General features: G+C 40.8%; 1 protein-coding gene across 7 annotated transcripts in view; it reads right to left on the bottom strand.

The window, feature by feature from the left end:
* Positions 1-25,033, bottom strand: part of apba2b (amyloid beta (A4) precursor protein-binding, family A, member 2b) — an 89,474-nt gene that overhangs the window by 9,467 nt on the left and 54,974 nt on the right. For 5 of the 7 annotated variants that reach the window (XM_082528409.1, XM_082528410.1, XM_082528412.1 and 2 more), the window contains 7 exons: positions 23,840-24,334; positions 22,404-23,488; positions 16,453-16,533; positions 15,230-15,269; positions 14,611-14,756; positions 6,979-7,014; positions 4,484-4,570 (listed from right to left, as the gene is read on the bottom strand). In XM_082528409.1, coding sequence (XP_082384535.1) covers positions 4,484-4,570; positions 6,979-7,014; positions 14,611-14,756; positions 15,230-15,269; positions 16,453-16,533; positions 22,404-23,488; positions 23,840-24,314 — 1,950 coding nt within the window. In that variant the 5' untranslated portion in view covers positions 24,315-24,334. Of the gene's footprint in view, positions 1-4,483; positions 4,571-6,978; positions 7,015-14,610; positions 14,757-15,229; positions 15,270-16,452; positions 16,534-22,403; positions 23,489-23,839; positions 24,335-24,610; positions 24,627-25,033 lie in introns of those variants that run through there. The other 2 variants (XM_082528414.1, XM_082528415.1) reach the window with 2 other exon arrangements.

Genomic DNA, 25,033 nt, shown 5'->3' with positions numbered 1-25,033 from the left:
GCTTTATTTATAAGGTATATTTTTCCTTATGAGCTGAATTTAGGCTGCAGATATATTTTTTTAATGCTTTTATACTCCTCAGACTTAAAAATAAGGGCCTTTTCTGAAAACTTGGGACATGCTGGGATGTATACTACTTATATGCCCGTGAAATTGTTGACATCAACTACGCAACAATTAATTTTTTTATCTTACAGAGCAGTTTGTCAGCACAGCAAAAAAAAAAAAAGTTTGTGCTGAAACGAGAAAGCAGAGAAGAGGGCACAGTGAGTATACTGCTAGGACTTTGGATTTACGTGGTATTGTCAAAGACTTGCTGAGCGTAAAGCATTGTTACCACTATTATTGTTCCATGCTTATATACATTACAATTGTCTTCATAATACTTTAGCAAAGTCAAACCTATTTCGGGCTTGTGGTAGACTAGTCGAAGACAGTTTGAGTTAGATAAATGAGTCTATAAATGTGACCGCCGACTGTGGCTGCTGTCCATGGTGCTGATCAAAACCTGGAATTACCTGATATTAGTGAGTATGGGTAAATATTAATTTGGTACTTACCCAGCCTGCCTGTATAGGAAAAGAATCCCCCCTTGGGGTCAATCACAGACTTGCTATGTCACACTCACAGTGTCAATATTTAATAGTTGATAATACTGTTTTCACTGCCATACTGACACAATGCCATCTATTCATCAAGCAATCTATTTTATTAACCACTCGTCTAATTCTGATTTGCAGAGGAGCTAGAGTCCATCCAGTCTCAACACAATGCCCACGCAATATGAAATTAATCCTCCCCAACTACTGTTTTTAAAACTAGTTGCACTAAACAACAAACCTAAAGAGAAAATACACAACCCATGTACAACGAATCCATGCAGGAACCCCACAAAAAGTGGAAAACGTCTTCGTATTCACACATTTTAACTGACAAAAAGCTTTACGGAAATGAGCTGTTTCCTACTAATGCATTTGAAAAGCAGTAACAGTTACTACTAATTATCCTGTTTCTGACAGCAGCTGGTTTCCTTTGATTATTATAATATTTGAAAATTAAAGAACCACTGAGCAGCATATTTGTTTCCTCTCATTATCAAAACTGCAGCATTCATTTCGGGGTGAGAAGTGAGATGAAAGTATCGCTGACAGAGAACAAACATGCCTACTTTTGACTGAATTCAAGCCTGCTGTATAATCTGATTATAGCTCAATGACAACCCAGCAAATACTGAGTAGATTTTCATCTAAGAGCAATGAATAGGTGCACGAAAAACTAAGAGCATTCGTATTAATTAAAAAAAGATTGTTTGTTAAGACAGCCTAATAATTGTCTTGGGTTATAATGTATGAGGAAAAGCTGGACTCTAGACATGAACCTGTGGATTTGTTGAGAGGAGCATGCATTTGTTCATTGACGTTTTAAGGTAAGATGCTAAATTTAATTTCAGTTACTTAATGTCATTAACTATGAGCTGACTTTTATTACATCAGCCTAATAAATGCTGTTGTTCCAGCTCACCTTTGGAGTTGTTCTTATTATGAATCAATGTCAGGAACCCCATGTAAGCTACATCGAGCTTTTATGTGTACAAAAAGGCTTTTATTTAAAATCTGGGACCAGTGGCAACCAGATGGAAAAATGAGAGGAAGATAGAGACCGCATTGCAGCACGTTATTTTCTGCCAGGCGGCTGCCCACACACACACACACACACACACACGCACAAACACACTCAATTCTGACACTGCTCAGATGGCCAGGCAGCAGCTAAGCCTGAAATACTGCCAATGAATCATCTATCGCATATACATTTAACTGTTACTGTGAGCACAAGGTTCTATTCATGATCTGTAGCACAGCAAATCTCTCGGAAGTGTAGCGCTTCCATCAAAGCACTACACCTCCTGTGAAGACTAGTGTGGCTGCTTCACACCACAGCTTGCTGTAAAGCTAAAGGGCAAGTTTCTGTAAGCGTGCAGAGACGGGGTTTCATGTAAAAACTTGAACGTGGAGAAATACGACAGATAAAATCAGACTTCCAGGTGAATTTTTGACTTTTTGTCCAGTTTCAGAGGGATTGATGATTTAAGAAAATTTAGTCTATATTATAACTTTAGGCATTTTTGAAGGTTGGAGGTGGAATAACTCTTCCTGATTTAATACACTTATCTACTAAATGTCAGTTATGGACAAAACACAACTAACAACTGGGCATGTTTGTGCTTGTAAACAAGACAGAGGGAGACAGGATGGGGGAAAGGAGCAGAACAAGAGGGACAGCTGAACATAATCACATTGTCAAGAAGGTGAGATGGCGGAGAAACAGCCAAAGAGGAAAAGGTCAGAAGAATCAAAACTGAGAAAGAAGGGCTATGATCGGAAAAGGATAAAGAGCTGCTTCACCATCTGTGAGGCTTTCAAGTGCAGAGGCCTCAGAGCTTAAATGTATGAGGATAAGAGCTTCTTCTTGATGGATGGTGAAAATGAAATTTTCTGTGTTCCACAGAAAAGAAAAATACTTTTGAAATATATACAGTCCTGCAAAAAATGTTTTTTGTACCCTCCACCAAAAAACTGGAGGGGTAGTATGACATGACTTATTTGCTTTAGCTGTAGTAGCAATAATCTCAAGTATTTGTTTTCTGTATGACATTATCAGTCTCTCACATCAATGTGGAGGAATTTTGTCCCTTTCTTTTATAATTTTGTTTCTGTTGCGTGAGGTTTGTGGGTATTGTTCATGGAAAGCTCTCTTAAGGTCCCATCACAGCATTTCAATCAAGTTGAGGTCTGGACTTTGACAACTTGATTCTTCTTTTTTTTTCCAAGCAATGCTGTTGTAGATTTGCTGCTGTGCTTGGGGTCATTGTCCTGTTGCACAACCCAGTTTAGGCCAAGCTGTAGCTGTTGGACAGACGGCCTCACATTTGACTCTAGAATACTTTATAATACACGGCAGTTGATGGTTGAAGGTTCAGGAGGTTGTTTGGCTGCAAAACAAGCTCGAATCATCACCCATTCACCACTGTGCTTGACCGTTGATATGACGTGCTTATGCTGACCTGCTATTATAGGTTATCACCAAATGCGGTGCTGTGCATTATGACCAAACGTCTCAGTTTTGGTGCTGTCTATTCACAGGAAATTGTTCTAGAGGACTTGTGATTTGTTCAGATACAACTTTGCAACCCTACATTGTGCTGCCATGTTGTTTTTAGAGAGAAGTTGCTTTCTGCTAGCAACCCTTCCAAATAACCTATATTTGTTCAGTCTTTTTCTAATTTTACTGCTATGAACTTTAACATTTCACTTGCTATCTCAGGCTTTTAGGGTCCTTAACATGTTACTCTTGTGTTTATTGCAATTTCTCTGAGCATTCCAGGTCTGAACTTCATGTGAATTTGCTGGGACAAGTGTGTATGTATGTATGTATGTTTTCCATGTAATCTTTGTTAGTGTAGAATGATGGACTAAATTGTTTGAAAAGCCTTATAATCCACTCCTGGGAAGAATGTTTGGCTTTTTGTGTTACCATGCATCCCAATCTCAATGAGCAAGACTCACAAACTGCCAACACTTTAGCCTTTATAGAGGTGATCAGATATCATCAGTAAGTTTGATCACTGATCAAACTTACTGAGGATCAATCGATCAAGCCCATTTGACTATTGGGACCTGGCTATGGAGGGAATAACACCGTACTCAGTTTTTCACAGGACTGCATTGTGTCTTATGAAGGCTTTATTTTGCTTTGTGGAGCTGGTGTGTTGGCACGTGTTAGCTCTACAGAAGCATATATAGCAACAGTTTGCTAGCACACTACCTAGCTAACACTGATTGAATTACTTGCTACATGGTCATTTGTTGTATCACTGATTTTGCGATTTTTACACTTAATTTTTACATTTATCTTTAGTTAACCTTTGAATCCTTGTACTATGTAGCCACACCGAAGTCAAAAAAGTTGAGCTTGGTAATGTTAATTCTTTTATTGAGTGCTAAACAACAAACCTGAGATCTCTTCCTAGTCACTGTAGTTTTGTTGTGTTTAGGATGCTCTGTTTATGTGCTTCCTGCCTTTTCTGTACAGCTAATACTATTCATCATTGTGCCATTAACTTTGCTTTGTGCATCCATTAAGTCTGGGGTCCGAACTTCTAAAGGACCACTTTGTTGTGACATTAAAGTAAAGGCAGTGCTGCACAGATGATCCTGCACCATTTTTTTTTCTTTTGGCTTTGCAGAATCTATTTTTAGCCACGGTCAAAAAGAATTCACAGAGTGACGTCATGAGATTAAACAAACAACAATCAGAGCTGGGGCAGCTGTAGGATGCAGCTGGTGTCAGCAGTTAAGCTGTTGTTTTGACAATTATGACATAACATCATTCCCCTGAGGCGTTGACTCATAGTTTCTGGGAAAACAGCTTTTGTTCTCACAGGTGAAAAATCATACTTTTAACAGAAACATGGAGCACTTACCTGTGAGTCTGCGTTGAGGACTTTGATCCTCTGGGTGGAGATAAACAGATCAACCTCGGTAAGGGTTTGGGCGTCTCCATCTGCGCTCTGAAGCAACATACAGACAGAAGAGTTTGTTAAATCACCTGCGTCTGGCTGTTTAAGATGTTTGTGTCAAGCCTGACTGTTCATTGTGCACGCAGCTGTCTGAATAGTGTCTGTTTTAAATGTGGGAATGCCTTTTTTTAATTGCCAAAACTCATGCATTCAAAGCTTAGTGCCCAGTTAGAAAAGTCCTTGTTACATGGACATGTTACTGAGTCTAGAGGTGAGGTAGCAAAGGAAGAAAAAGAAAGTGTTTGGCAGTAGCGTTAGTTTGCATCAATAGTCCTGGCACGAGGATGGGCGAGCTGGCATGGAAACAAGAAACAGCTTAACACTAAACCCCTACCAGCTGGCTGTTACACCAGTGAGAGTAATGCAGCCTCAGCACACAACAAGCTTGTGCACATTTCCCTCTAATCTCTCTGTGCAGAAATCTAATAAAACTATGCTTGTTTTAGTTGAATTAAAACTGTCTTATGTACTTAAATAAGGCAATCTCATAGACAAATAAAACACGTGGTTAACATTTGTTTCAAGCAATAAACGGTAAACCTTTTTTGGTGGTGGGTGGGTGGGTGGGGGTGGGTGGGGGGGGGGGGTTGGGGGAGACTGTGACCTGTCATTAGTTCATCATTTTCTGTCCATATCCAGTATCAGAAAATACAATGAATGGTAATTAATTTTCTTTAGGGTACAACTAGTTTTTGCAAACATAAGTTGTGGCTGGCATGTGATTTACATTTGCCTGCATTTGGCCTTGAGGTAGAAGATTTTTCTGTTCAATATGTCACGCTTTGTTTCCTTGTCCGGTCTTGGTATGTGTGAGGAAGCTACGACCGCTGGCTCGCTGACCTTTTTCTAGAAATCTTGCAAACCCTTTAAGCTTCAGAGTTTTTGGTTAGAAAGAAGAAATGACAACTCTTACACATGATTAAAGCCAGTTATATCACTTTAATGACTAAAATGATTATAGATTTTTGAACCTATGGTAGAAAAATACATAAATATTTTTAATCTGTGGAACTTCTTATGCTTTTCCTCATTTTTTCTTATATTTATACTGTAACAGTGTCAGACTAAATCTGACAGACAAAATCTTCAGGCTTCAGATTGATCTAAACGCTTCAGACACTATTGGTTACTATTGGTCTGTACTGTGTCTTGGAGACACACATAATATGGTCGGTTCGGACACAAAGCTTGGGTTGTAAGCACAGCGGCCCGACCCACCTGCTGTTCTGTTTGAGAAGGACAGCCAATCAGCATTAAGTCTTAATGGGATAGAAGCTTCAGACACAGAATCCCCTTATTATAAATTCATGATAATAATTCATGTCAGTAACACGTTACGCTACTTTGTTTCAGTGGTTGTTTAGTCTAATATAAAAGCAACTCTGTTTCCATATAAGGAAAATAAATATTCTAGGTAAACAAAGCACTCTTTAGCCCCTACAATAGTAAATGTTAATGTTGTCTATAGGCAATGCTTATCTTGTATATACGGGAATGTGATTTAATCACTAAAGTGATCTCTTTTGCATTTTTCTAATGTAACATAATATTCACTCGGTTCAATTTATCCTAATTATTTTACGTAAGAAATTGGCAAAAGGGTCACTGAATGAGTCACAGTATGAGACGCGCAAAACATACAAAAACACATTAAATATACCCCTGATGTATCAGTACAATAGAAAATTAACTCTAACCCTACGGTATGTTTTGGAGAATAACAATATGTACAATAACAATATGACTGGAAATAAAAGAAAAAAAATAGTTTCTAATGTGTGTGCGTGGGATGTATTTGCATCACATTTATTTCAGTTATTTCTTTGTTCTTTCCATATACAGTGCTTGACAATTTTTTTAGCCCACCACCCAGTCTAAGTGACAGTACTGGTTATAACCCAAAGGATTTTAATGCTTCTGTAATGGTTAATCCTGCATATTTCTAATACTAAAAAACAAAAGACTGAAAAACACAGTGAAGCACATCATTTAATTTTGATTAAAATCCTAAATTACAGTTATTTACTTGCATTCCTGAACAAAAACATTAGTTTGACTGTTATGCTTGAATAATTTATGGCATCTCAGAGAAGTGGGCCGGCTCAAATTTGGGTATATAAAATGACTCACTTTGGTATTTGCCTAATAAATAACAATATAATTGTTAGTTTTAAAGAGTTCTACAATATTTCTGGAGATACAGATTTCTTTTTCCGCAGACAGAAGGACAGAGATAAACCTGACACAGATTTGCTGAACTCAGTGCATGAACATTCAAGTGTTTGAGACACAAATGGAAAAGGATACACAGACAGGCAAATATGAAGTCAAAAAATAAAAGGTGAGAGTGGAAGTAAAGTGGCCAAAGGGTCTTTCTTTTTGTTCCGTTTATTACACACCGCCTTTTTCTTGATTTTGGCAGCCTTCTGTACCCTCTGGCAGGCAGGCAGGCAGGCAGGCAGGCAGGCAGGCAGGCAGGCAGGCGTTGGGACGGGACGGGACAAGGTCAGCAGATACAGGAGCACAAAAAACAGGAGGAAGAGGAGGAGGAAATAAAGAAGGTAAATAAAAGAAGGTAAGACAGTAAAGCCCCAAACCAAAAGGCAGGTGTGCTGTCGCTGCTCTCACAAACAGGAAGAGTGACAGAAAGAAAGAGAGCGAGAGAGGAGGAGTGTGTTTGTTGAGAAAGCGTTTCGCACAGCCATATTGGTTATCACAACAGCAATTACAGATGGTAATAATTGCTTCTTTAAAAAAACAAACAAAAAGCGTGTAGACATGGACTGACACTGTTCCTGCATTCTTCACAAAGCTTTTTAAGCTACTGTGCTGAACAAAGCATTTAATCAACACACAGACAAACTCTGTCATTCAGATCAAACGCACGGGCGCTGCTCTTACCGACTTTCACGTTTACGACACAGTCTAAATGCTGCTAGCAGAAAAGACATGCTGGAAAAAACAATCAACAACACGCACAGAGAACGGGGGCGATAAGCCCTGTGCAAGGATTTCAACTCTCTGCTTTGGGTTTGTTTGGTTTTTGGGTTCTTTTTTTTTTCAAGGTCAAGTCACTGTGTTTGGAATTAAAGAGCTTAGCTAATATGGAGACAGTTTTACTGAGCTAATGGGTGTGATTAGTTCATCAGTAACACTGTTCATGTAGTGGGCTCTAACAGTTGACCTTAGATAACTAATCTTTAGGAGGACTCTTAGCTCTCGGTAATCTTTCAATTTATCCCCTCCGTATAAGGTTCAAGCTGAGCTGCTGGCCTTCCTTCCATCTACCATCGACCAGAGGAAATTATCTTGACATTACATTTTCGAGTGCAGGCCTGGATGTTTGCCTGAGCCACTGCTGCAAAGCTGTAACCACCAACACAGTATTAATAACAGCCCAGAGGGAAGTGTCTTTTTCCAGCTTTCAATCTGTAAAGTTTCCTCTTCTGTGATCGGCTCTCAGGAAGACAAACATCTGAGGCTTTGAGCAACACCTACTGCTCTGCTGACGAGGAGCAAGGGGGGGGGGGTAGTGAAAGGGAATGGGGGGGGTTGAAACTTCATAAATATTACATCAAACAGCGAGTTGACATCATGGCACAAAGATCTGCATAAGCAGCCTACACAGCTCTGCTACAATTTACCTGCCATACTTCTTTTTGCTCAGTTCAGCACCACAGGGTGCGAACCTGTGCTTTATTATACTACACAGATGCTTCCTTGGGTTGATGTGAGGCAAAAATACAAGTGTGGCAGAAATATACTCTAGTCAACTTGTTTTTATTTAAATAGCACATATTTATAAAGAACAGGAGAGGACACGAGGTTCTTTCTATGTGTGGTTTGTGTTAAGCCGACAGTCTCCATTTCAGTGTTTAAGGTCGGTTGCTATAGTGCTATTCATTCGGTTCACAAGGGATAAATGAATTATATAATGAAGGGCCAATCGAGGGAAATCACTGAGAGAAAACGGCTGATTTGCTGCAGGCGGTTGGAGAAGATTTTGTGCAGGCAGACAACTGTGTGGCAAAGAGCGAGTGATAAAAGTGCACATGGACAGTCATGCCAGCGACACAGTTCTGTAAATTGCACTTCATGGTTGCGATGATGACATTGTGGGCAATGTTTACAGCAGCTCTGCCTGTTCAACCAAGGTCTCAGTTCCTAGGCTGTAAACAACCTTCATTCTTTAGTGAAATCTGCTGATTGAATGACACGTTTAATTAACACACTGTAAGAGACCTTTGTGTCAGTCATGTCTTCACTTCTTGAAAAGCGGTTTAGGGATGCTGGGTAAGGATGCAGGGGGTAGGACTCCCTTGCAGTACCTGCTCTATTCACACACAGGCTTTGTAGTGTAGAGCTGGCAGGATGAAGTCTGTTTAATGTTGAGTCTGACTGATCTGGACACATGCTGGTCTATCACATACTGCCTCTCCAGGTGATGCCTCGAAAAATTCAGGCCTTCGGGGCATGTGTGAAACCCACTGTAACTCTTTCAGAAAGACTGGCCGACAACACTGAAGATTCAACTTTTGTTAATAGATATTCTATTAAAAATAACTAAAGGAAATCAACTAAACATTCATTCGGTAGCTTTTCCAAAATTTGTACAGTCATAAACAAATGTACACCCATTAACTTTTGTATTGACGTTTTCACACTACATTTTTTTCATATTAACACTTACACATTTCTAGCAATGCTCAGGAACATTTTGATATGTATTAATATTTTTGCACTGCTAACTCTCAACCCTAAGCTAATCTGAAGAACACGACAATAAGGATAGGGCTGAGGGCTATGTGACATAATTAGTGTTCTGTCTTAACCCTTTATAGGGCAAGGAAGCTTAAATGCTAACTAAATGTTAACTTAAACTGACATCAAAACTGGCTTTCTCATGCCTCACTGTGAAGTTGTAAAACTACATGGATAAAACAGAGAGAATGAGGAGGAACTTCTCCCCCCGGGCTATTCGGGCCCTGAACCAGGTGTAGGACTGGACTCTTTGAATTTGGATTTCTCCTAACCGGTCAGCAAAGATCCGACAATGTGACAAATAGGGATGTTATTGCATCTGATCAATCAGCAGTGCTCTTCCTGAATTTGGGAAATTGGGTTTATTAGCACAAGACATGAGAAGTCCATTTTTAGACATACACCAGTCTAGTGAACCATACTTGTGTTAACTCTAAAACGAATCCTTATCATAAATGACAATAGTAGTCAATAATATATTGGATGTTACCACAGGAAATTTAACTTATAGGCATTTTCAAGCTATAAATCGTAACATATGTGATTTTGTTCGTTTATGACCTTATAGTAGTTTTTAGTATACTTCCAGATTGCATATATTTGTTTATTTTTACTGTGAATGTTATTTACTGTTAAATCAATTTAGTAATTCAGTGATGTGGATTATTTTGTTTTGATTCAGCGACATATAAAAAGACTAAGGGCTACTAACAGTAGTTATAATGTTATTTTTTGGCTCAATACTGACTCAGAAATATACTCTCTCTTCTCCCATGCACATGTCTATTTATGAAAGCCTGCCCATTAAGTATCATGACATAGGATAGCACAGCATCCATATGAGTCTGTACACATGCTCAGCTCAGTGAATGAGCTGAAATGAACCTAAATATTTGAAGAAAAGTATAAATGTTTAGCCATATTGTCTTTTTAGTAGGGGTGCAACGATATTCGTATCGATATTGAACCGTTCGATACAGTGCTTTCGGTTCGGTACGCATATGTATCGAACAATACAACATTTGTAATTTATTTTATCAACTTTCCTTCTGACGATGCTGTCTGTGTTGAGCGCTCAGTGAATCTGCGTTCGACTACTCCGCCTAGGCTGCACTGTCGAGCGCAGATCCACTGAGCGCTCCACACAGACAGCATCGTCAGAAGGAAGAGCGCAGGGCACCTCCCCCACCCTCATTCAGATCTGGCGTTTGGAATTATTTTGGTTTTCATGTGACGTATGACCCTGAAGGTAAGCGAGTCATGGACTAAAGTAAAACAGTATGTTGGATGTGCCATGCAATGCTCAATTACATGGGTGGGAACTAGTGTGTTAGCGCAGTTAGCTCGTTAACGTGTTGGCCGTCTAGCCCCATGCACGGGGCGATCGACGGTAGCTCGTTAACGGAGATTTGCCGTGTTGTGGTGTTAAGGTCATTTCAACGAGATTAACCTGAAAGCACTAGTGGGAACACAACGAATATGACTGCACATTTACGCCGACATCATCCTAGTGCAAAGACAAAAACAACAAGCATGCTACTAACTTTAGCCGAGTCATTTAGACAGCTGTTAGCACATGATTCTCCTTATGCTGCTGAGAATATAGCCCAGAAGAAGCGGATAGTATAGCTTTTATTTTGGAAAGAGACATTTCTCTGTAATAAACTCTCTTTTCCAAAGATGCATGATTCCTCAATCAGATACAGGGCTTGCAATATCGCTAGCCCGACGTCCAGGAGCTAGCGATTTTTTCAGTCGGGCTACCAAAATCTATCTCTTCCCTGCCCGTTGGGCTATTGTAGGAAGGAAAAATATATGTCAATGCTTTTGCATTCTTTCAGAAATGTAGCTGGGTAATTATGTCATTGGCATCGGTGAGCCACTGTCAATATGTGACATATTGAAATCGCGTTTGAATTTGCGCTTGTTTTTTTGCTTTCACTTTGCAATCGTGCGAACTGTGTATAGAGAGCGACAGCACTGATCTGTGAGTGATGATAATTTGCGCACCAATTCCTCTGACATCGTCTTATTAATCGTTAGCTTATATGCAAACATGACAAGTGAAATCTCCCGCAGCAAGCTTAAACATGTGAGAGGTTGATCGCGCAGAGAATCGCTGAGCTTATGTGAGTGCGCGTGTAAAAGCAGCAGTATATATATTTTAGTTCTGCTGAGCCAAATAAGACAGGTCAGGGTGAAGAAGTGACAGCCAAAGAAAAGCTTACCACAAAACGGAGAAGTTATGACAAATCAGACTATAAGGCAAAAAGAAAGTGCAGCTTTATGGTTTCATGGACAAAATAATTTCTGTGGCTGCAATATGACGAGCTAAATAACCAGGGCTGCACATAAGTGGTCCGCAGGTGCGCATTCGCTGTCAAAATAAAAAACACGCACAAGGGTTAGGGTTAAATTTAAAAACTGTACTTTTGAGTTAAAATATATATTTATAATTTTAATAAATGACAAATTAAAAAGGCATGAACATTTTTTTTGTATCGAAAAAATATCGAACCGTGACACCAAAGTATCGAACCGAACCGAACCGTGAATTTTGTGTATCGTTGCACCCCTACTTTTTAGATATCAATGCCACCTCACAGCAGCTTCACCGAGTACCATGAAGCAGCAGGCTGTGACTACACCTTGATATGTGTGTTATATTTGTGAAACATGTCAGCGCAGTCAAGATACATACGTTTTCCTTTGAGTTTATGTGTGTTTTCCCTATATTTTCATATACAAACCTTATGGAAACTCTAATTATGTAGGATTGTCCCTTAATAATTACATGAACAAAATTATATGTTTGTTTATTTCACACAAGCATAAGAAACCTGCAAAATGTGGCTAAAACGGAGACAATACAACCAATATGAGAAGCTTAAACAGACTTTGGTCACACGTCGATTAACAAGTCTTATTTCAGCATGTAACTTTCTAAAAGTAGACCACTACGGAGGTGGTCATTCAATATTTAGAATAACATCAAAGCTTGTATTCACACGAGAGGGAGATAAAAGAGGCCAGTGCTCGGTTAGCAACTACGCACCAGAACGTTAGCACTAATGTCATCTTGTCACGACACGAGATGACATCAGTCACCTGGCAGAGGGACTGCGAGCCCAAAACAGATAAATGTGACCAGTACCATAAGTCTGACAGTCTAGTTTGTCATAAGAGATGTTTTATCACAAGAGCTCTGGACAGTGATGAAAAGCTTCTCCAAACTAACATCAAATGAACCTCTTTGAGCTGCACTAGCACCATCCACAGCACTTTTCTGAAACATCATTTTTGTAATGATATTAGTGAACAGCAGGGAGGCTCACATGCCAGAAGCCCCATTATCCAGTCGGCTGTGACGAACACACGTGCCCTGAAGTCTAATCTGGCCAAGTTTTTCAGCTGCCCTAAAAGACCACTGATGCTTAATACATGACTATACTGCTTAGAAAAAATAATTAATATCCATGTACTGTATATTTCATTTGGAAGTTTGTGGGTATGAGTTAAGAAATAATGTCATAGCTGTTATAAATGACTAAATATAACAGAATATTCTGCAGTACCAGGATTTTGTTTGTGTTTTCCCATTCTATGCATGTACAGTAATGTGAAAAATGACACTGTATCAGGAATACACTCTCTGTATTAGTCATGTAATGCCACTGAGTGTTCCTGTAAGGCTTCTATGTCCTTTTATATGTCTTTAGGTACATTTGAATGTTTCTGGTGCTGCTTAAACAACAACAGAATGATGGCACATCTGTTAGAAATTAGAGAACCGTCACTGAATAAAAAGCTCCGTCCGAAGGGAACGGCCTCTCAGCAGCTTCCTACTGGAGGAACTGTTTATTCAACTAATACATATTTCCAGATACTTAGGATCACCGGCAGTACTTCCTGGTGACTTAGGACTACCGCAACCTCACTGCTGCTACTAGTGCTACTTCTCATCATCAATATTTGTTGAAGTTACAAATGATGTGGCTGACTACCCAACAGGGCAGCTGTAAATTACAACCCATGACCGACCCAGCTGGCTCTGATATTCACAGTTCTTCAGACTCAGTTAGGGACTACAAAGCATTATGGAACCAGAGGAAAAACACTTTGCAACCAAAATTAGTCTTTAATGTTGTTAGGGCTGTCACGATGTGAGATTTTCCCTACATAATTATGTTAGCCATAGGAAATATTGCAAAAATTAAAGAAAAAAAGAAATGAAAATGGTCCCTGTGGTTTCTGTGAGAACTTATTTGCTCTTTGTTATTTCCTTCCTCTGCCTTCTGTTACAATGATTCATGTCTTTTTTTACTTTCTATTTAACTTTGACAGCTGCATTTTTACTCCTTTGTGATCGTCCGCATTATCCCCAGAGTTTTCCACGTACGTCTCATCATTCAATCAATTCTCCGTGTATATATAGCCCTCTTAAGCCTTGCTATCGGTTCGCTCTGTCTCCCTCTGTGTCCTCTCCTCAGCATACCTTAGCACACTTAGCTCTATTTATTGCTGTGCTTTGTGGATCTGACACAGAGGCTATGTGAACCATGTGGGTGCAGAGAGGAGGTGGGTTGCAATCTTTTTAAAAAAAAAAGGAAAAAAAAGGATAAAGCCATTAGTAATCTAACAGAAGCAACAAACTGTGTAAATGTCTTCGGAACATCTGAAAAGATTATTCTGTTGTCTCTAATAAGGCAAATAACAAGCCTAAACCAGCCTGACCAAATGTCACTGACATGTGCAGTGCTCAGTTTGCACAGCTAGAACAGAGCAGCAAACTCTTGTAACTCAATCGGGCCAGCTGGAAAGTGCAGAGCACAAGGCGCAGGGCACAGTTGCACATTTTAAGAGGCTAGTATTAAGAAAGCAAGGAAAAGCAGTAACAAGGGCAGACAACAAATTGGTAATTAAATTAAGAATTTAAGTCCAGCCTGCTCATCTCCAACTGCTTCACTTAACAACCCAACAACAGCCTGACTCCACCTGTGTAGGTGAGCACAGATTAAATTGGAGAGTTGCAATAAACTTGACTCTTGAGCTGAATCATGGCTGTGCTGCCACTGGGTTGTTATCACCATGTTGTCATATCCGTGTTTCTGACATGATATTGCTGTTTCATATTATTTACTATCACCAGTATATTGTGACACCTATATTGTGAAAGCACAAGGAAGTGTGATTGTCTGTATGACTCAGAAATGCAGCGGTAACTGTGTCTTCGTATGTGAATCGGTGCACGAGTGGGTGTTTTTGAGTACCTTGACCCTGCTGACGGCCTCCTGGGCCTGCATCATTCGGATGTTCTTGGAGGGGTTCCTCTCAGACAGCAGCTGAGTGGAGCCCAGGTAGTTAGCAGCAAAGATAATCCCATCAATCAGGTCTTCTGGCTCACAGGGTCCTGGGACTGAGCCAGGGAGAGGCAGAGAGGATGGTGATTAAGAGGGAGACAAAGGGAAAGACAAAGCATGTTTAGACTGAAAGGGTGGAGCGTGTAGCGGAGAAGGTATTTTAATTACTGCAGTCAGTGTGCTGCGTGAAGAAAAAGAAGCCAAACACTGGAGATATAGTGATAAACGGCTGGATAGGCCTCAGCAGTGAAATGGCCACCGGCTGTGAGCTAATGGAGGTGCAGTGCTAACAGGAGCTGTGATTAATCTGCATCTGTGATATCCTGTGATATCTAGATGTGGACTCTCAGACACCCACTTTGGAGCACAATGTGCCACCATGATCTGATGGCAACTAAAGCCTTTTAAAACATACTGTTAGCCCTAGATCATGCCCAAAGGCAGGGAAGTACTGTAACTTATTGTGATTACTTGGTTTTTATTCCAAAATTTGAATTTCACCACCAAACAGATGTGCAGATGAACTTACCATCGACAAAGCTGGGGAAGGATGCGACCTTCTTTGTAGGCTGGAAGACAGAAACAGGTAATAGCAGATAAATGTTATGAATAGACTTACAGTGAATTACATACTGTACTTCTCTGCTGTTTCAAAATAAACGTGCTAAACTTCAAATTCTTTAAATAAACTTGACTTCAAATATGCCATCATGAAAGACACACTAGCAAAACAAGGCTTTCACAATAGTTGAAAGACCAGTGACGCCAAATTTACAGAATTATTCCTTTCATAGACAAAAACTATGATGAAATGTATTTACACAATCATCAACAAACAAAAACGAGATGAAAATGTTCTGCAGAGACGAGATCCAATCAGAACTAATTAAGTTGTGCAGAAAGGCGGGACGAGTTGGGAAGTGATCTTCTTCTCCACACATACAGACACCCTTTGCGTTTGATGTCAAGGAAAATAATATGATTAGTAAACCATGTGGAGCAACTCTCACCAGTAATAGCATGGCAAACTGAAGTTTTAGTCTATTATAATTATGACATTTAGTCAAATAAAACTAGACTGAAAGTAAAAGAACTTAGATGCCTAAATTATGACTACAGCTGCACGACATTTTAGTCACAAGACTATGACTAAAGCTAAATCAGAATTTGCTGTCAAAATGAACACTGACACAGATAAAAGCATTTAAACCTTGCAGCTCCAGAATCTCCACGTGCCTGACTTGCTAAAAAGCACTATGGAAGCCGGAAAAGCCCGACTGCAAAGAGATATCGTATCCACGAGGGATGAGGAAGCTTTAGATGGCCACAGGGAGATTCATGAGATTCAAACACTGATCCTGGTGATACCACTGAGCCTTCCCTCCATATTCAGAGATTCTGCTCCCCTCAAGGACAAGGAAGTAAGGGTGGAGGGAGGGTGGTGGGAGGGTGGAACGGGGGCATCCTCCCACCGCAGACGTCTCGATGAGAAATGGCTCTCATAAAACCACAAGCAGAATGCTAGTCAATTATCAGGATGCTATCATGCCGAAAGCAGAGGACATGAGCTGAGGTTGTAATTACACAATTACTCATTTACTTAAATGGTCACACACACACACATGCACGCACAAACATAACCATATGGATGCACGCACACATAAACAACAATATATCCTGTGCAAACAACCTCGGGGTAGATAAATGACAAAGAAGGAAACGCTGCGACAGGATATCCAGAGAACGTCTTACCTCTGGTACGTTGTTGTTCTCCAGGGGGACGTTGAGGTCGGACCGCTGCTGTTTTCTGGGTTGCTCTGCGCCATTGCTCACCTGGCATGCCAACACAGAAGAACAGGTGCAAGGAAATTACAATGTGCAGGAAACGGAGGTTTTTAATGTGTAGCCAGCACTGTAACCAACAAGGTGAGTCAAAATGCTGTATCCAAGTCTCTTTTTGTGTACTTGTTTGAAGTTTTAAGCCACAAATACTACTGAAATTAAGCCCCAACGCCCCCTGATGCGGGGGCAAAAGGCAGGAGATCAGTTAGGCTTGGGGCTTAAGAGGTTAAGAAAACAAGCAGTATCGGTTCAAACCACTGGAATATAGTTCAGTTTGGTCTTTTAACAGTCTGCTCTCTTGTCAATTACACAATACATCCAGTAGATGCCACACAGATGCATATTTTAAATGTATTTCATATTTTAATGATGGATTAATCATTTAGAGTCTATCATCACATTCAGTATTCTTCTTCTTCTTCTCCTTTCGGCTACTCGTTTTAGGATCATCTGCCTCCATCTCATCGTATCCTTAGCATCCTCCTCTGTCACACCAACCCTCTGCATGCCCTCCTTCACTACATCCACGAGTCTTCCCTGTGGTCTTCCTCTATCCCTCCTGGCTGGCAGCTCCATATTCAACTGTCCAGTATATCCAATATCCCTCCTCAGCTCATGTCCAAACCATCTCAGCCTTGCCTCTCTAACTTTGTCTCCAAACTGCTCACCCTGAGCGGTCCCTCTGATGTACTTATTTCTAATCCTCTCCTTAGGTCCTGTGGGTCTTCATTCAGCTCGGCCCACTCCAAATCTGCCTCCTATCACTTTATCAGTGCCAATGTCTCCAAACCATACATCACAGCAGGTCTCACTACAATCTGATAAAACCTTCGCTTTCACTCTTGCAGCTATCCTTCCATCACAAATCACCCTGAAACTTGAATCCACCTACTCCACCCTGCCTGCTCTCTCTTTTCCATCTCTCTTGTGCACTGTCCATTTCTGTGGATGGTTGACCACAGGTATTTAAACTTTATGAATGAAAATTAGTCTTTTTCTGTTCTCAGACATGTTCAAAAACTGGAGCATCATTGATGATGGCATGCGTCTTTCAATTATCCAGTGCAGCAGTCGGTATAGCCAGAACCATAACTTAGTAGGATGGAAAACACCCTTTCATTCCCCTGGATGCCCATTTTGCAGTCCACAATGGCTCATTAACATTTAATTGTATTAGTGGCGCAAATAAAATCCTCCTTCCAAGAAATCCCCCCCACTCCTCCTCCACAGCAAAGCAGTAAAGAAATGTGAAATTCAGAGGAAAAGCCCATGCTGTCATGCAGCTGCATAGCCTCCTTTGCGAACAGAAAAGCAGACATAAAGTTCTAATCAGTATTCACTGTGCCGCCCAACTCAGTTGTGCAAACAACCATTAAATTGATGAGATTCATGTTGTTGTTGGGAGGGATGGAATGCCAAACTGTGATGGTCTACAAAACTACATTTATGAGCAGCATCCCAAGTGAGTCCAGCCCACTGTACATTTTACAAATAGCCTTTATGTGCAACTGAACCATCAATAAATCAGCACTGCTTCAATCATCGGTGCAAATAGCATTCACAAGACACACACCAAATGATTGGCAGCTTCTGCTAATGTGTGCATATGTACAAGACAGGACTCACTTGTCCAATCACCCTCAAGTCTGAACTAAAATTAGGAGACATCCGCTACTTTTCTATAAAGTATCTTCAGCTAGAAGCAACATATCACTCCGCTGTCTTCAGCGATAATTACCTTTATCAGGCTGTGATGAATGCTCATCAGATTAACACATAATGGCACGCACATAAAATAAAATGTAAAAAGCATTTCAAGTAGTCTCTCTGTGATGTCCAGCTCCATATTTTTGTTACTAGATTAGTTCTAGTTCTAATTTATTTATCTAATATTGCTCCATGCAGATCTTCTGATTGGCTGCCACACAGGAGGTTTGCACATTAGTTGCATTTTCTGTGCTCAGACAGGGGCATTTGTCTTATTACCATATTGAGAATATCTGCTATATCTGACATTATAAAGAGACAACAGCAGAAAAAACTGGGATCTCAATATTTAACACCCTGGATTTGAGATACGAGAATTTGCCACAGAACCACCAAAAAAAACTTGTGAGACATTTCACTATTTCATGAACTTGCTGACAGCAACAGCTATCAAAAAACTTGGGACTGGGAAACAAAAGGCTAAAAAAAATCAAAATCAGGCAGCACTGCATTAAAAACAGGCCTGATTCTGTCATGGAAAACACTGCATGGGCTCAGGAAGACTTCCATAAATCTCTGTCTGTTAACACAGTTCAATGTGCCATCCACAAATGGAGGTTAAAGCTCTATGGTGCAAAGAAGAAGCCATCTGTGAATATGATCCAGAAATATCGCCATCCTCTGGGCCAAGGCTCATTTAAAATGGACTGAGGCAAAGTGGAAAACTGTTTTGTAGTCCGCTGAATCCAAATTTGAAATTCATTTAAATACATGGACTCCAAGTCCTGCAGAACGAAGAGGAGAGGCTCCATCAGGCTTGTTATCAGCGCTCGGTTTTAGAGCAACATGGTGTTTTTTTTCCAGGAAAACCCTTAAATGTTTTATCAAGACAATGCAAAACATGTACTCCAGCTATAAGAACAGCAAGGCTTTGTAGTAGAAGAGTCCAGAATGAAATGGCCTGCTTTCACTCCAGATGTTTTATCAACTGAAACATTTGAAGCATAATGAAATGAAAAATACTACAAAGAAGAGCCAGGACTGTTGAACAACTAGAATCCTATATCAGACAAAAATGGGACAACATTCCTCTCCCAAAAATCCAGACACTGGTCACCTACACAGATGGAAACGTGGCCATGTCCAAACCTTTTTAGGTGTGTTGTTGACATCAAATTAAAAATGAGCTAATATTTTTGCTGAAATATTAAAATGTTTAAACATTTGACATTTTTTTCTGTGTTGTATTGTGAATAAAATCTAGACTTATGAGATTTTGTAATTATTTTCTTATGTTTTATTTTTATTTACTTACAAAGCGTTTTGACTGTTTTAGGTTGGCTTTGTATTTATGACTGAAAATGAGAGAACACATAAAAATATAGCTAATTGCAATACTACTTGTGTACAAGCATAGTCTTTAAACACTGGCCTTTTTAAGAAAAGCTTTGGATCCACCTAAATAAACTCTGCTAAAATCGCACCATTATTAATGTGAAAATGGCTTCTTTTAGTGAATCAAACACCAAGCTCTAAAAAACCCAACTGGATTGCTTTACGGTAGGAAAAGGAGCCCAGAACAAATTTTAAGCAAGTAAAAAGAAAAGTGACTGAGAAAGGTTATTGTGAGAAATTCTGTTTGCAAAATGTCAAAGCTGAAAACACATCAGCACAGCATCATTTTGTGTATACTTGTATTTGTGTGTAGATGACCTCCCTGAACAGTCTTGTAACTCTTCAGTTAACATGATCTTTTGGCTCCACATTGTGCAAAAGACATCTTTTTTTAAATTCACTGTTGTCCCGGTCTAGTTTAGGGTCATTCTGAAGTGGTGCACAGAGAACATTTCTTTGAATAAGAGAGAACAAAATGACCGAATTATCTCAGTGAGCCTGGGAGTCATCTCCATCTGCACTTAACTGTTTTTTTGTGTGTGTGTGTGTGTGTGTTTCAATTTCATCAAGCCACTACAATGCCTGACCCACTTCTGTGCTACAAATGAGCTACATATATGCAGTGAATGTACCAGCGCTCGTGCACACCGTGGAGCAGGTGGGTATCAGCATGCTGCCCACAGGAGACTATCCCTGTTCTCCTTTTACCATCTGACTTTTAGAGGGTGGAGGGGCTCTGCGTGTGTTCGACTCTATCGGCGTGCATGTACAGCATGTGTGCATTAATCAAGATCCGTGAGAAGCAGAGAGATGAGGAGGGGGACATCTCAAGGTAACGCGGGGGAGGGGTGACACTCCTGTTATTCTCTGGGTGGTAATGACAAACATGTCACCTGTAACTCATCTCCTTCTTATCACCACAAATCTCTTTAAATCACATCCAGTGGCAAGGGTCTGTTGTATATGGCCAGAATATACTGTGCAGGGGCCTCCATTCATGTCCTCTCATGTTCTGTTTTTCTCTTATAGCCTTGACTTCAGTGAACAGCGTACAGCAGACAGTTTAACTAGTCGTAAAATGAAACAGGTTAAACAGGTTCTGAATTAGGTTGAAATGTAACCTTTTGTCATTAATGTGATTTTTTTTATCGGTATTTATTCTTTTTTGCTTATTTATACTTGGAGGGCAATCTATATACGTACCTCTGGACCAAGAAGTAATGCACCTTCATGCTTTTTTCCAAACTCTATAAACATGAAATGAAAATACCCTGTGATGTCTTCTTCTAATGCCCATAAGAACAGATCATGAAAAAGACCAAATTAAGAAAGTAAAGGAATTTAAACACTGATATTTTTTAATATATACATGCTTATAAAAATAAAGTATCCTGTTGTTGCTTTACTGGTACATTGGTTTGTTACTGGGGCATTGCCAAGCTTATCATGTATTATGGCACCTAAAAGGAAACTAAAACCTAAAGGTATGAGTAATACAAAACATTTTAGTAACTGAGAATGAAAATGAAAATGCAACAACTCACTGGAACAATATTTTTCCTTATAGAACTCATTAAAATAAAAGAAAAACATACAGGAAATAAGTCAAATTTGTCGGCATAATCGTCATGAGGAGGCTTTGGCTCAAGTTTATTAACCCCGGGGTGTCGGCATGATTATTATTCAATTTTTCCTCATAAAATAATGTGTTTTCATGTAAGTTAGATCAACAAAGAAACAATAAAAGCTTAAAACCAAAGAGTAAAATTTGTATTTTGCCCAATTTCTTTTTGCGTTTGGCCCAACAAAGGCAAATCTCCTGGGGTTGCACCTCAAAATCTCAGAGAAACGGTGCAAATATGGTCTTTTTTTACTGCTTGGGAACATGTACACACCTTTTTGGCCATTAAGAAGGTACACACAGTTACCTTGAGGTCCAATGATTAACCCTAAGGGGGTACATTTATATAGACTGTGGACTTCCTCTAGTTCTAGTGTAAGTCTAATTGTTGAATGTTGCCATTGCGTTTCTTAAATTTGTACAGTCTTAGTTCAAGCAGTAGGATCAAAGTCATTCCTTTGATCCTGACCACCTCTCCAACCACTCTGTGCTGGGGGAGGTTTTATTGTAGATACATCCTATCGGAAAGATCTGTTTCTTTTGATGTAAGCTTCCTGGGTTTACGACCCTTTGGTCAGCAGGAGGTCTGACACACACACACACACACACACACACACACACACACACACACACACACACACACACACATTCTTACAGAAGTTCACACATATACATAAAATGCTTTGTCTTAGAACCAAGGGGGCGTGGTTTTGTTCTGACGTGCTTTGTGTGAACTGTCTCTCAATAAAAGGTAGCAGGAGGAGGTCAGATCTGGGGGTCATTTTCGTGGTGGACACAGACGAGGCCTCCCTTGTGCAAATAATCGATCGATCGACTGTCTTGTTTTCTTCATGATGAATAAGTCTCTAGAATTAGCGGGGTTTGTGGAAACACAGACCCAACAGTGTATTTATGTAAAAACAAACTAAGCCTTCTTCTTGAACAAGGGAATGAAACCATGTAAACACAGTTACTTCGGGCTATATAATTAAATCGGTGTAGCCTGATAATGTGTGGCTCATCTCTTTAGTTTTTCTGTTGTTCTGTGCAATAAATTACTTTGAAGATGAGGCCCTGAACTCATTCGGTTCAGGGATTAAATATAAATATAATACAACAGCAATACTCTTCAGCTCACCTGCTCTTGGGGCCATCTCTGCCTGTCATCAGGTGAGCGTGGATGCGTCTTGTGGCCCCGCTGGAGATCAGGGTTGTTGTGGTGCATGGAGGGGAGGTTGAGGGACTTGGGCCTACTGTCGTGTCGGTGGTGAGGTGGAGGGTAAGGTGCTGCGTCGGGCTTGGAGTGAGGGTAGTCACTTGGTGCGGGGTCCTGTGCCAGCTCTTCCGGGCTTTGGTCTGTGCCACTGCTGAGACTCCCCATGCTCATACTCATCTTAATCTCAGCAACAATTTGATCAATGTCCTCCTCAGCTTCCTCCCCTGTTTCCCCCTCAACCACCAGCACTTTACGGCTTCGGTAGGGAGAGACTCGCACCGAGTTCCCGTTGTCTTCAGGGGCGTAGTAGTCTCCGGTGTAGGCCCTTCCATTTCTCTCCTCCTCCTCGCCTTCCTCTTCTTCATCCTCGTTAGGGCAGTAGTCCTCGCTCTCCGCCTCCTCTTCTTCTCTGTCAGCCCTTCGGGTGTGTGCGGCATCCTGCGTGGCAGGCTGGTGGTGGTGATGATGGTGGTGGTGATGGTCCAGGATGGGCTCCGGTCGTCCATTGTATATCTGCTCATCGGGATCTTGCTCCACCACCTCACAGCGGACCTCTCCCTCTCCCTCACCCCACTCCTCCACTCGGTGCCTCTCACGACCCGCCCACTGCTCCTGCCTGGCCTGGCACTCCTCCCTCCACTCCTCTCGCGGCTCCTCATCTCCCTGTCTCCACTCTTTCCTCACCTCTTCCTCCTCTTCTCTCCACTCTTCCCTCACCTCTTCCTCCTCTTCTCTCCACTCTTCCCTCACTGCCCCTTCCCCCTCCTCATCTTCCACCCATTCTTCGTCTCTCGCTTGCCCCTCCCCCTCTTCGGTCCAGCCCTCCACAGCTTCCTGGCATTCATCAGTGTGGGACCCGCCAAGCTGCATGGTGCTGGTGCAGTCCCCCCGGCTGTGGCTGTGGTTGCAGTCTCCCTGGTTGTTGCAGTCCATGCCCTCCAGGTAGCTGTCATCCTCTGGGCAGTAGCGGATGTAGTAAGTAACACCTTCATCCTCCTCTGCCAACCCTGAAGAAGTTTTATAATCACATTAAGTTGTGGTCCTTATATTTGGAGCTTCTTCACTAATATAATTATCACTATAAGTCTATAAGTTGTATGCATACTTTAGCTTACTGATGTCTAAATCGCAAACAGTTACTAAGCATGAGCAGGCTCAATTTCTATTTAAAGGACAAACTTTGGTAGCTACAAAATGTTATTTATGGGTTTTCCTTTGATTTGTAGAACCAATAAAAAAATCAGTACTGCAAATATTGTGCCAATTAGCAGAATTAATAATAATGGATATTAAAATATTATAAAAAATATTATAAAAATAAAAGGTAAAACAGAAAAGTTGACCATGTACACATTTACCGTCATCATAGTCATCATCATCTGAGGTGTTGTTTATATAATCAGAGCTGGAATCATCATCCAGGCTGTCGGCTCCACCGTGGAAGTCCCCCTGGTTAGGGTCATCTCGGTCGTGGTTATGTTCCGGCGTGGATGGTGTTGCTGGACGCTGATCCTGAAGTTCTGCGTCTGGTTCGTGGTTGCTGTACCGCTTCACTTCCTCCTCCTGATCTGCATCCGCTTCTGGATGACTGCGCCCCGTGTCTTGAGACTTGGGAGAAGAATATTGTGCCTTGCAGGAGTGAGGGAGAGGTTTCGGCTCACGCGATTCTTTGGGGTAGCGGTGTGGGCGTTGCCGCGCCGCTACTGCTTTCAGATCACATGACTCTGTAGCGTGAGTGGTAGGACAGGAGGCGGGACCTGGGGCAGCCATACTATTTCCTCCACTGGTCCCTGGCCTCTTCCTTTGAGCCATGGTTGGCGGCTTACAGGCCATGCATTGTTGTGGGTTTTACCCTACGTGACAGAGGAAAAACAGGAGAAAGACTTCAGAATGTCTTAAAATTCAGATGCATTACATGATTGTTCACATCTACAAGGCCAAAGCTGGTATAATTATAAGGTTTTAGGACAAATCCATAAAATGTGTTATCACATTTCTATAAACAGATTCCCTTTATCAAACAGACCCATGTGCAAACAAACACATTCTGGGACTCCAATATATTCTTGTAATTAAATAAGACATGGTTTATTTACAGTGTACAGTCTAAAGAACACTTTGGTGCTTACTTCAAATTTCAAACTCCAAATTCACAACAGCGGTTTTGACATGTTGCTCAGGCTGTTTTATAACCATAAACACAAAGAACAGAGCCTTTCTGGGCATACTGCCTGCACATAAACCTAATGGGACAATGCCAGACAAAGAATCAATAGTTAAATCAAGGTCATCTCCACATAGGTGCTGAACATGTGCACAGATACCAGTGCAGATGATCAGTCAATCAAGACACTTATTGATCCTTCTGAAGCTTACTCGCCGGGAATACTCAATGTGGGGACACGGTAAAAGCTGCTCCTATGGAAGATCTGTTTACGCAGGGCAGACAGAGAAACAACAAATTGTCTCTGTTCTCTAAAAGAATGATGAAAGATTTTTGCTTGCATATGAATGACCATTTTTCCCTTTGGAATCGAAAATGAAAATGAGAA

This window comes from Aulonocara stuartgranti, assembly GCF_965226115.1.
Source record: "Aulonocara stuartgranti genome assembly, chromosome: 1".
Taxonomy (NCBI): domain Eukaryota; kingdom Metazoa; phylum Chordata; class Actinopteri; order Cichliformes; family Cichlidae; genus Aulonocara; species Aulonocara stuartgranti.
This window is presented reverse-complemented; position numbering and strand designations above follow the sequence as displayed.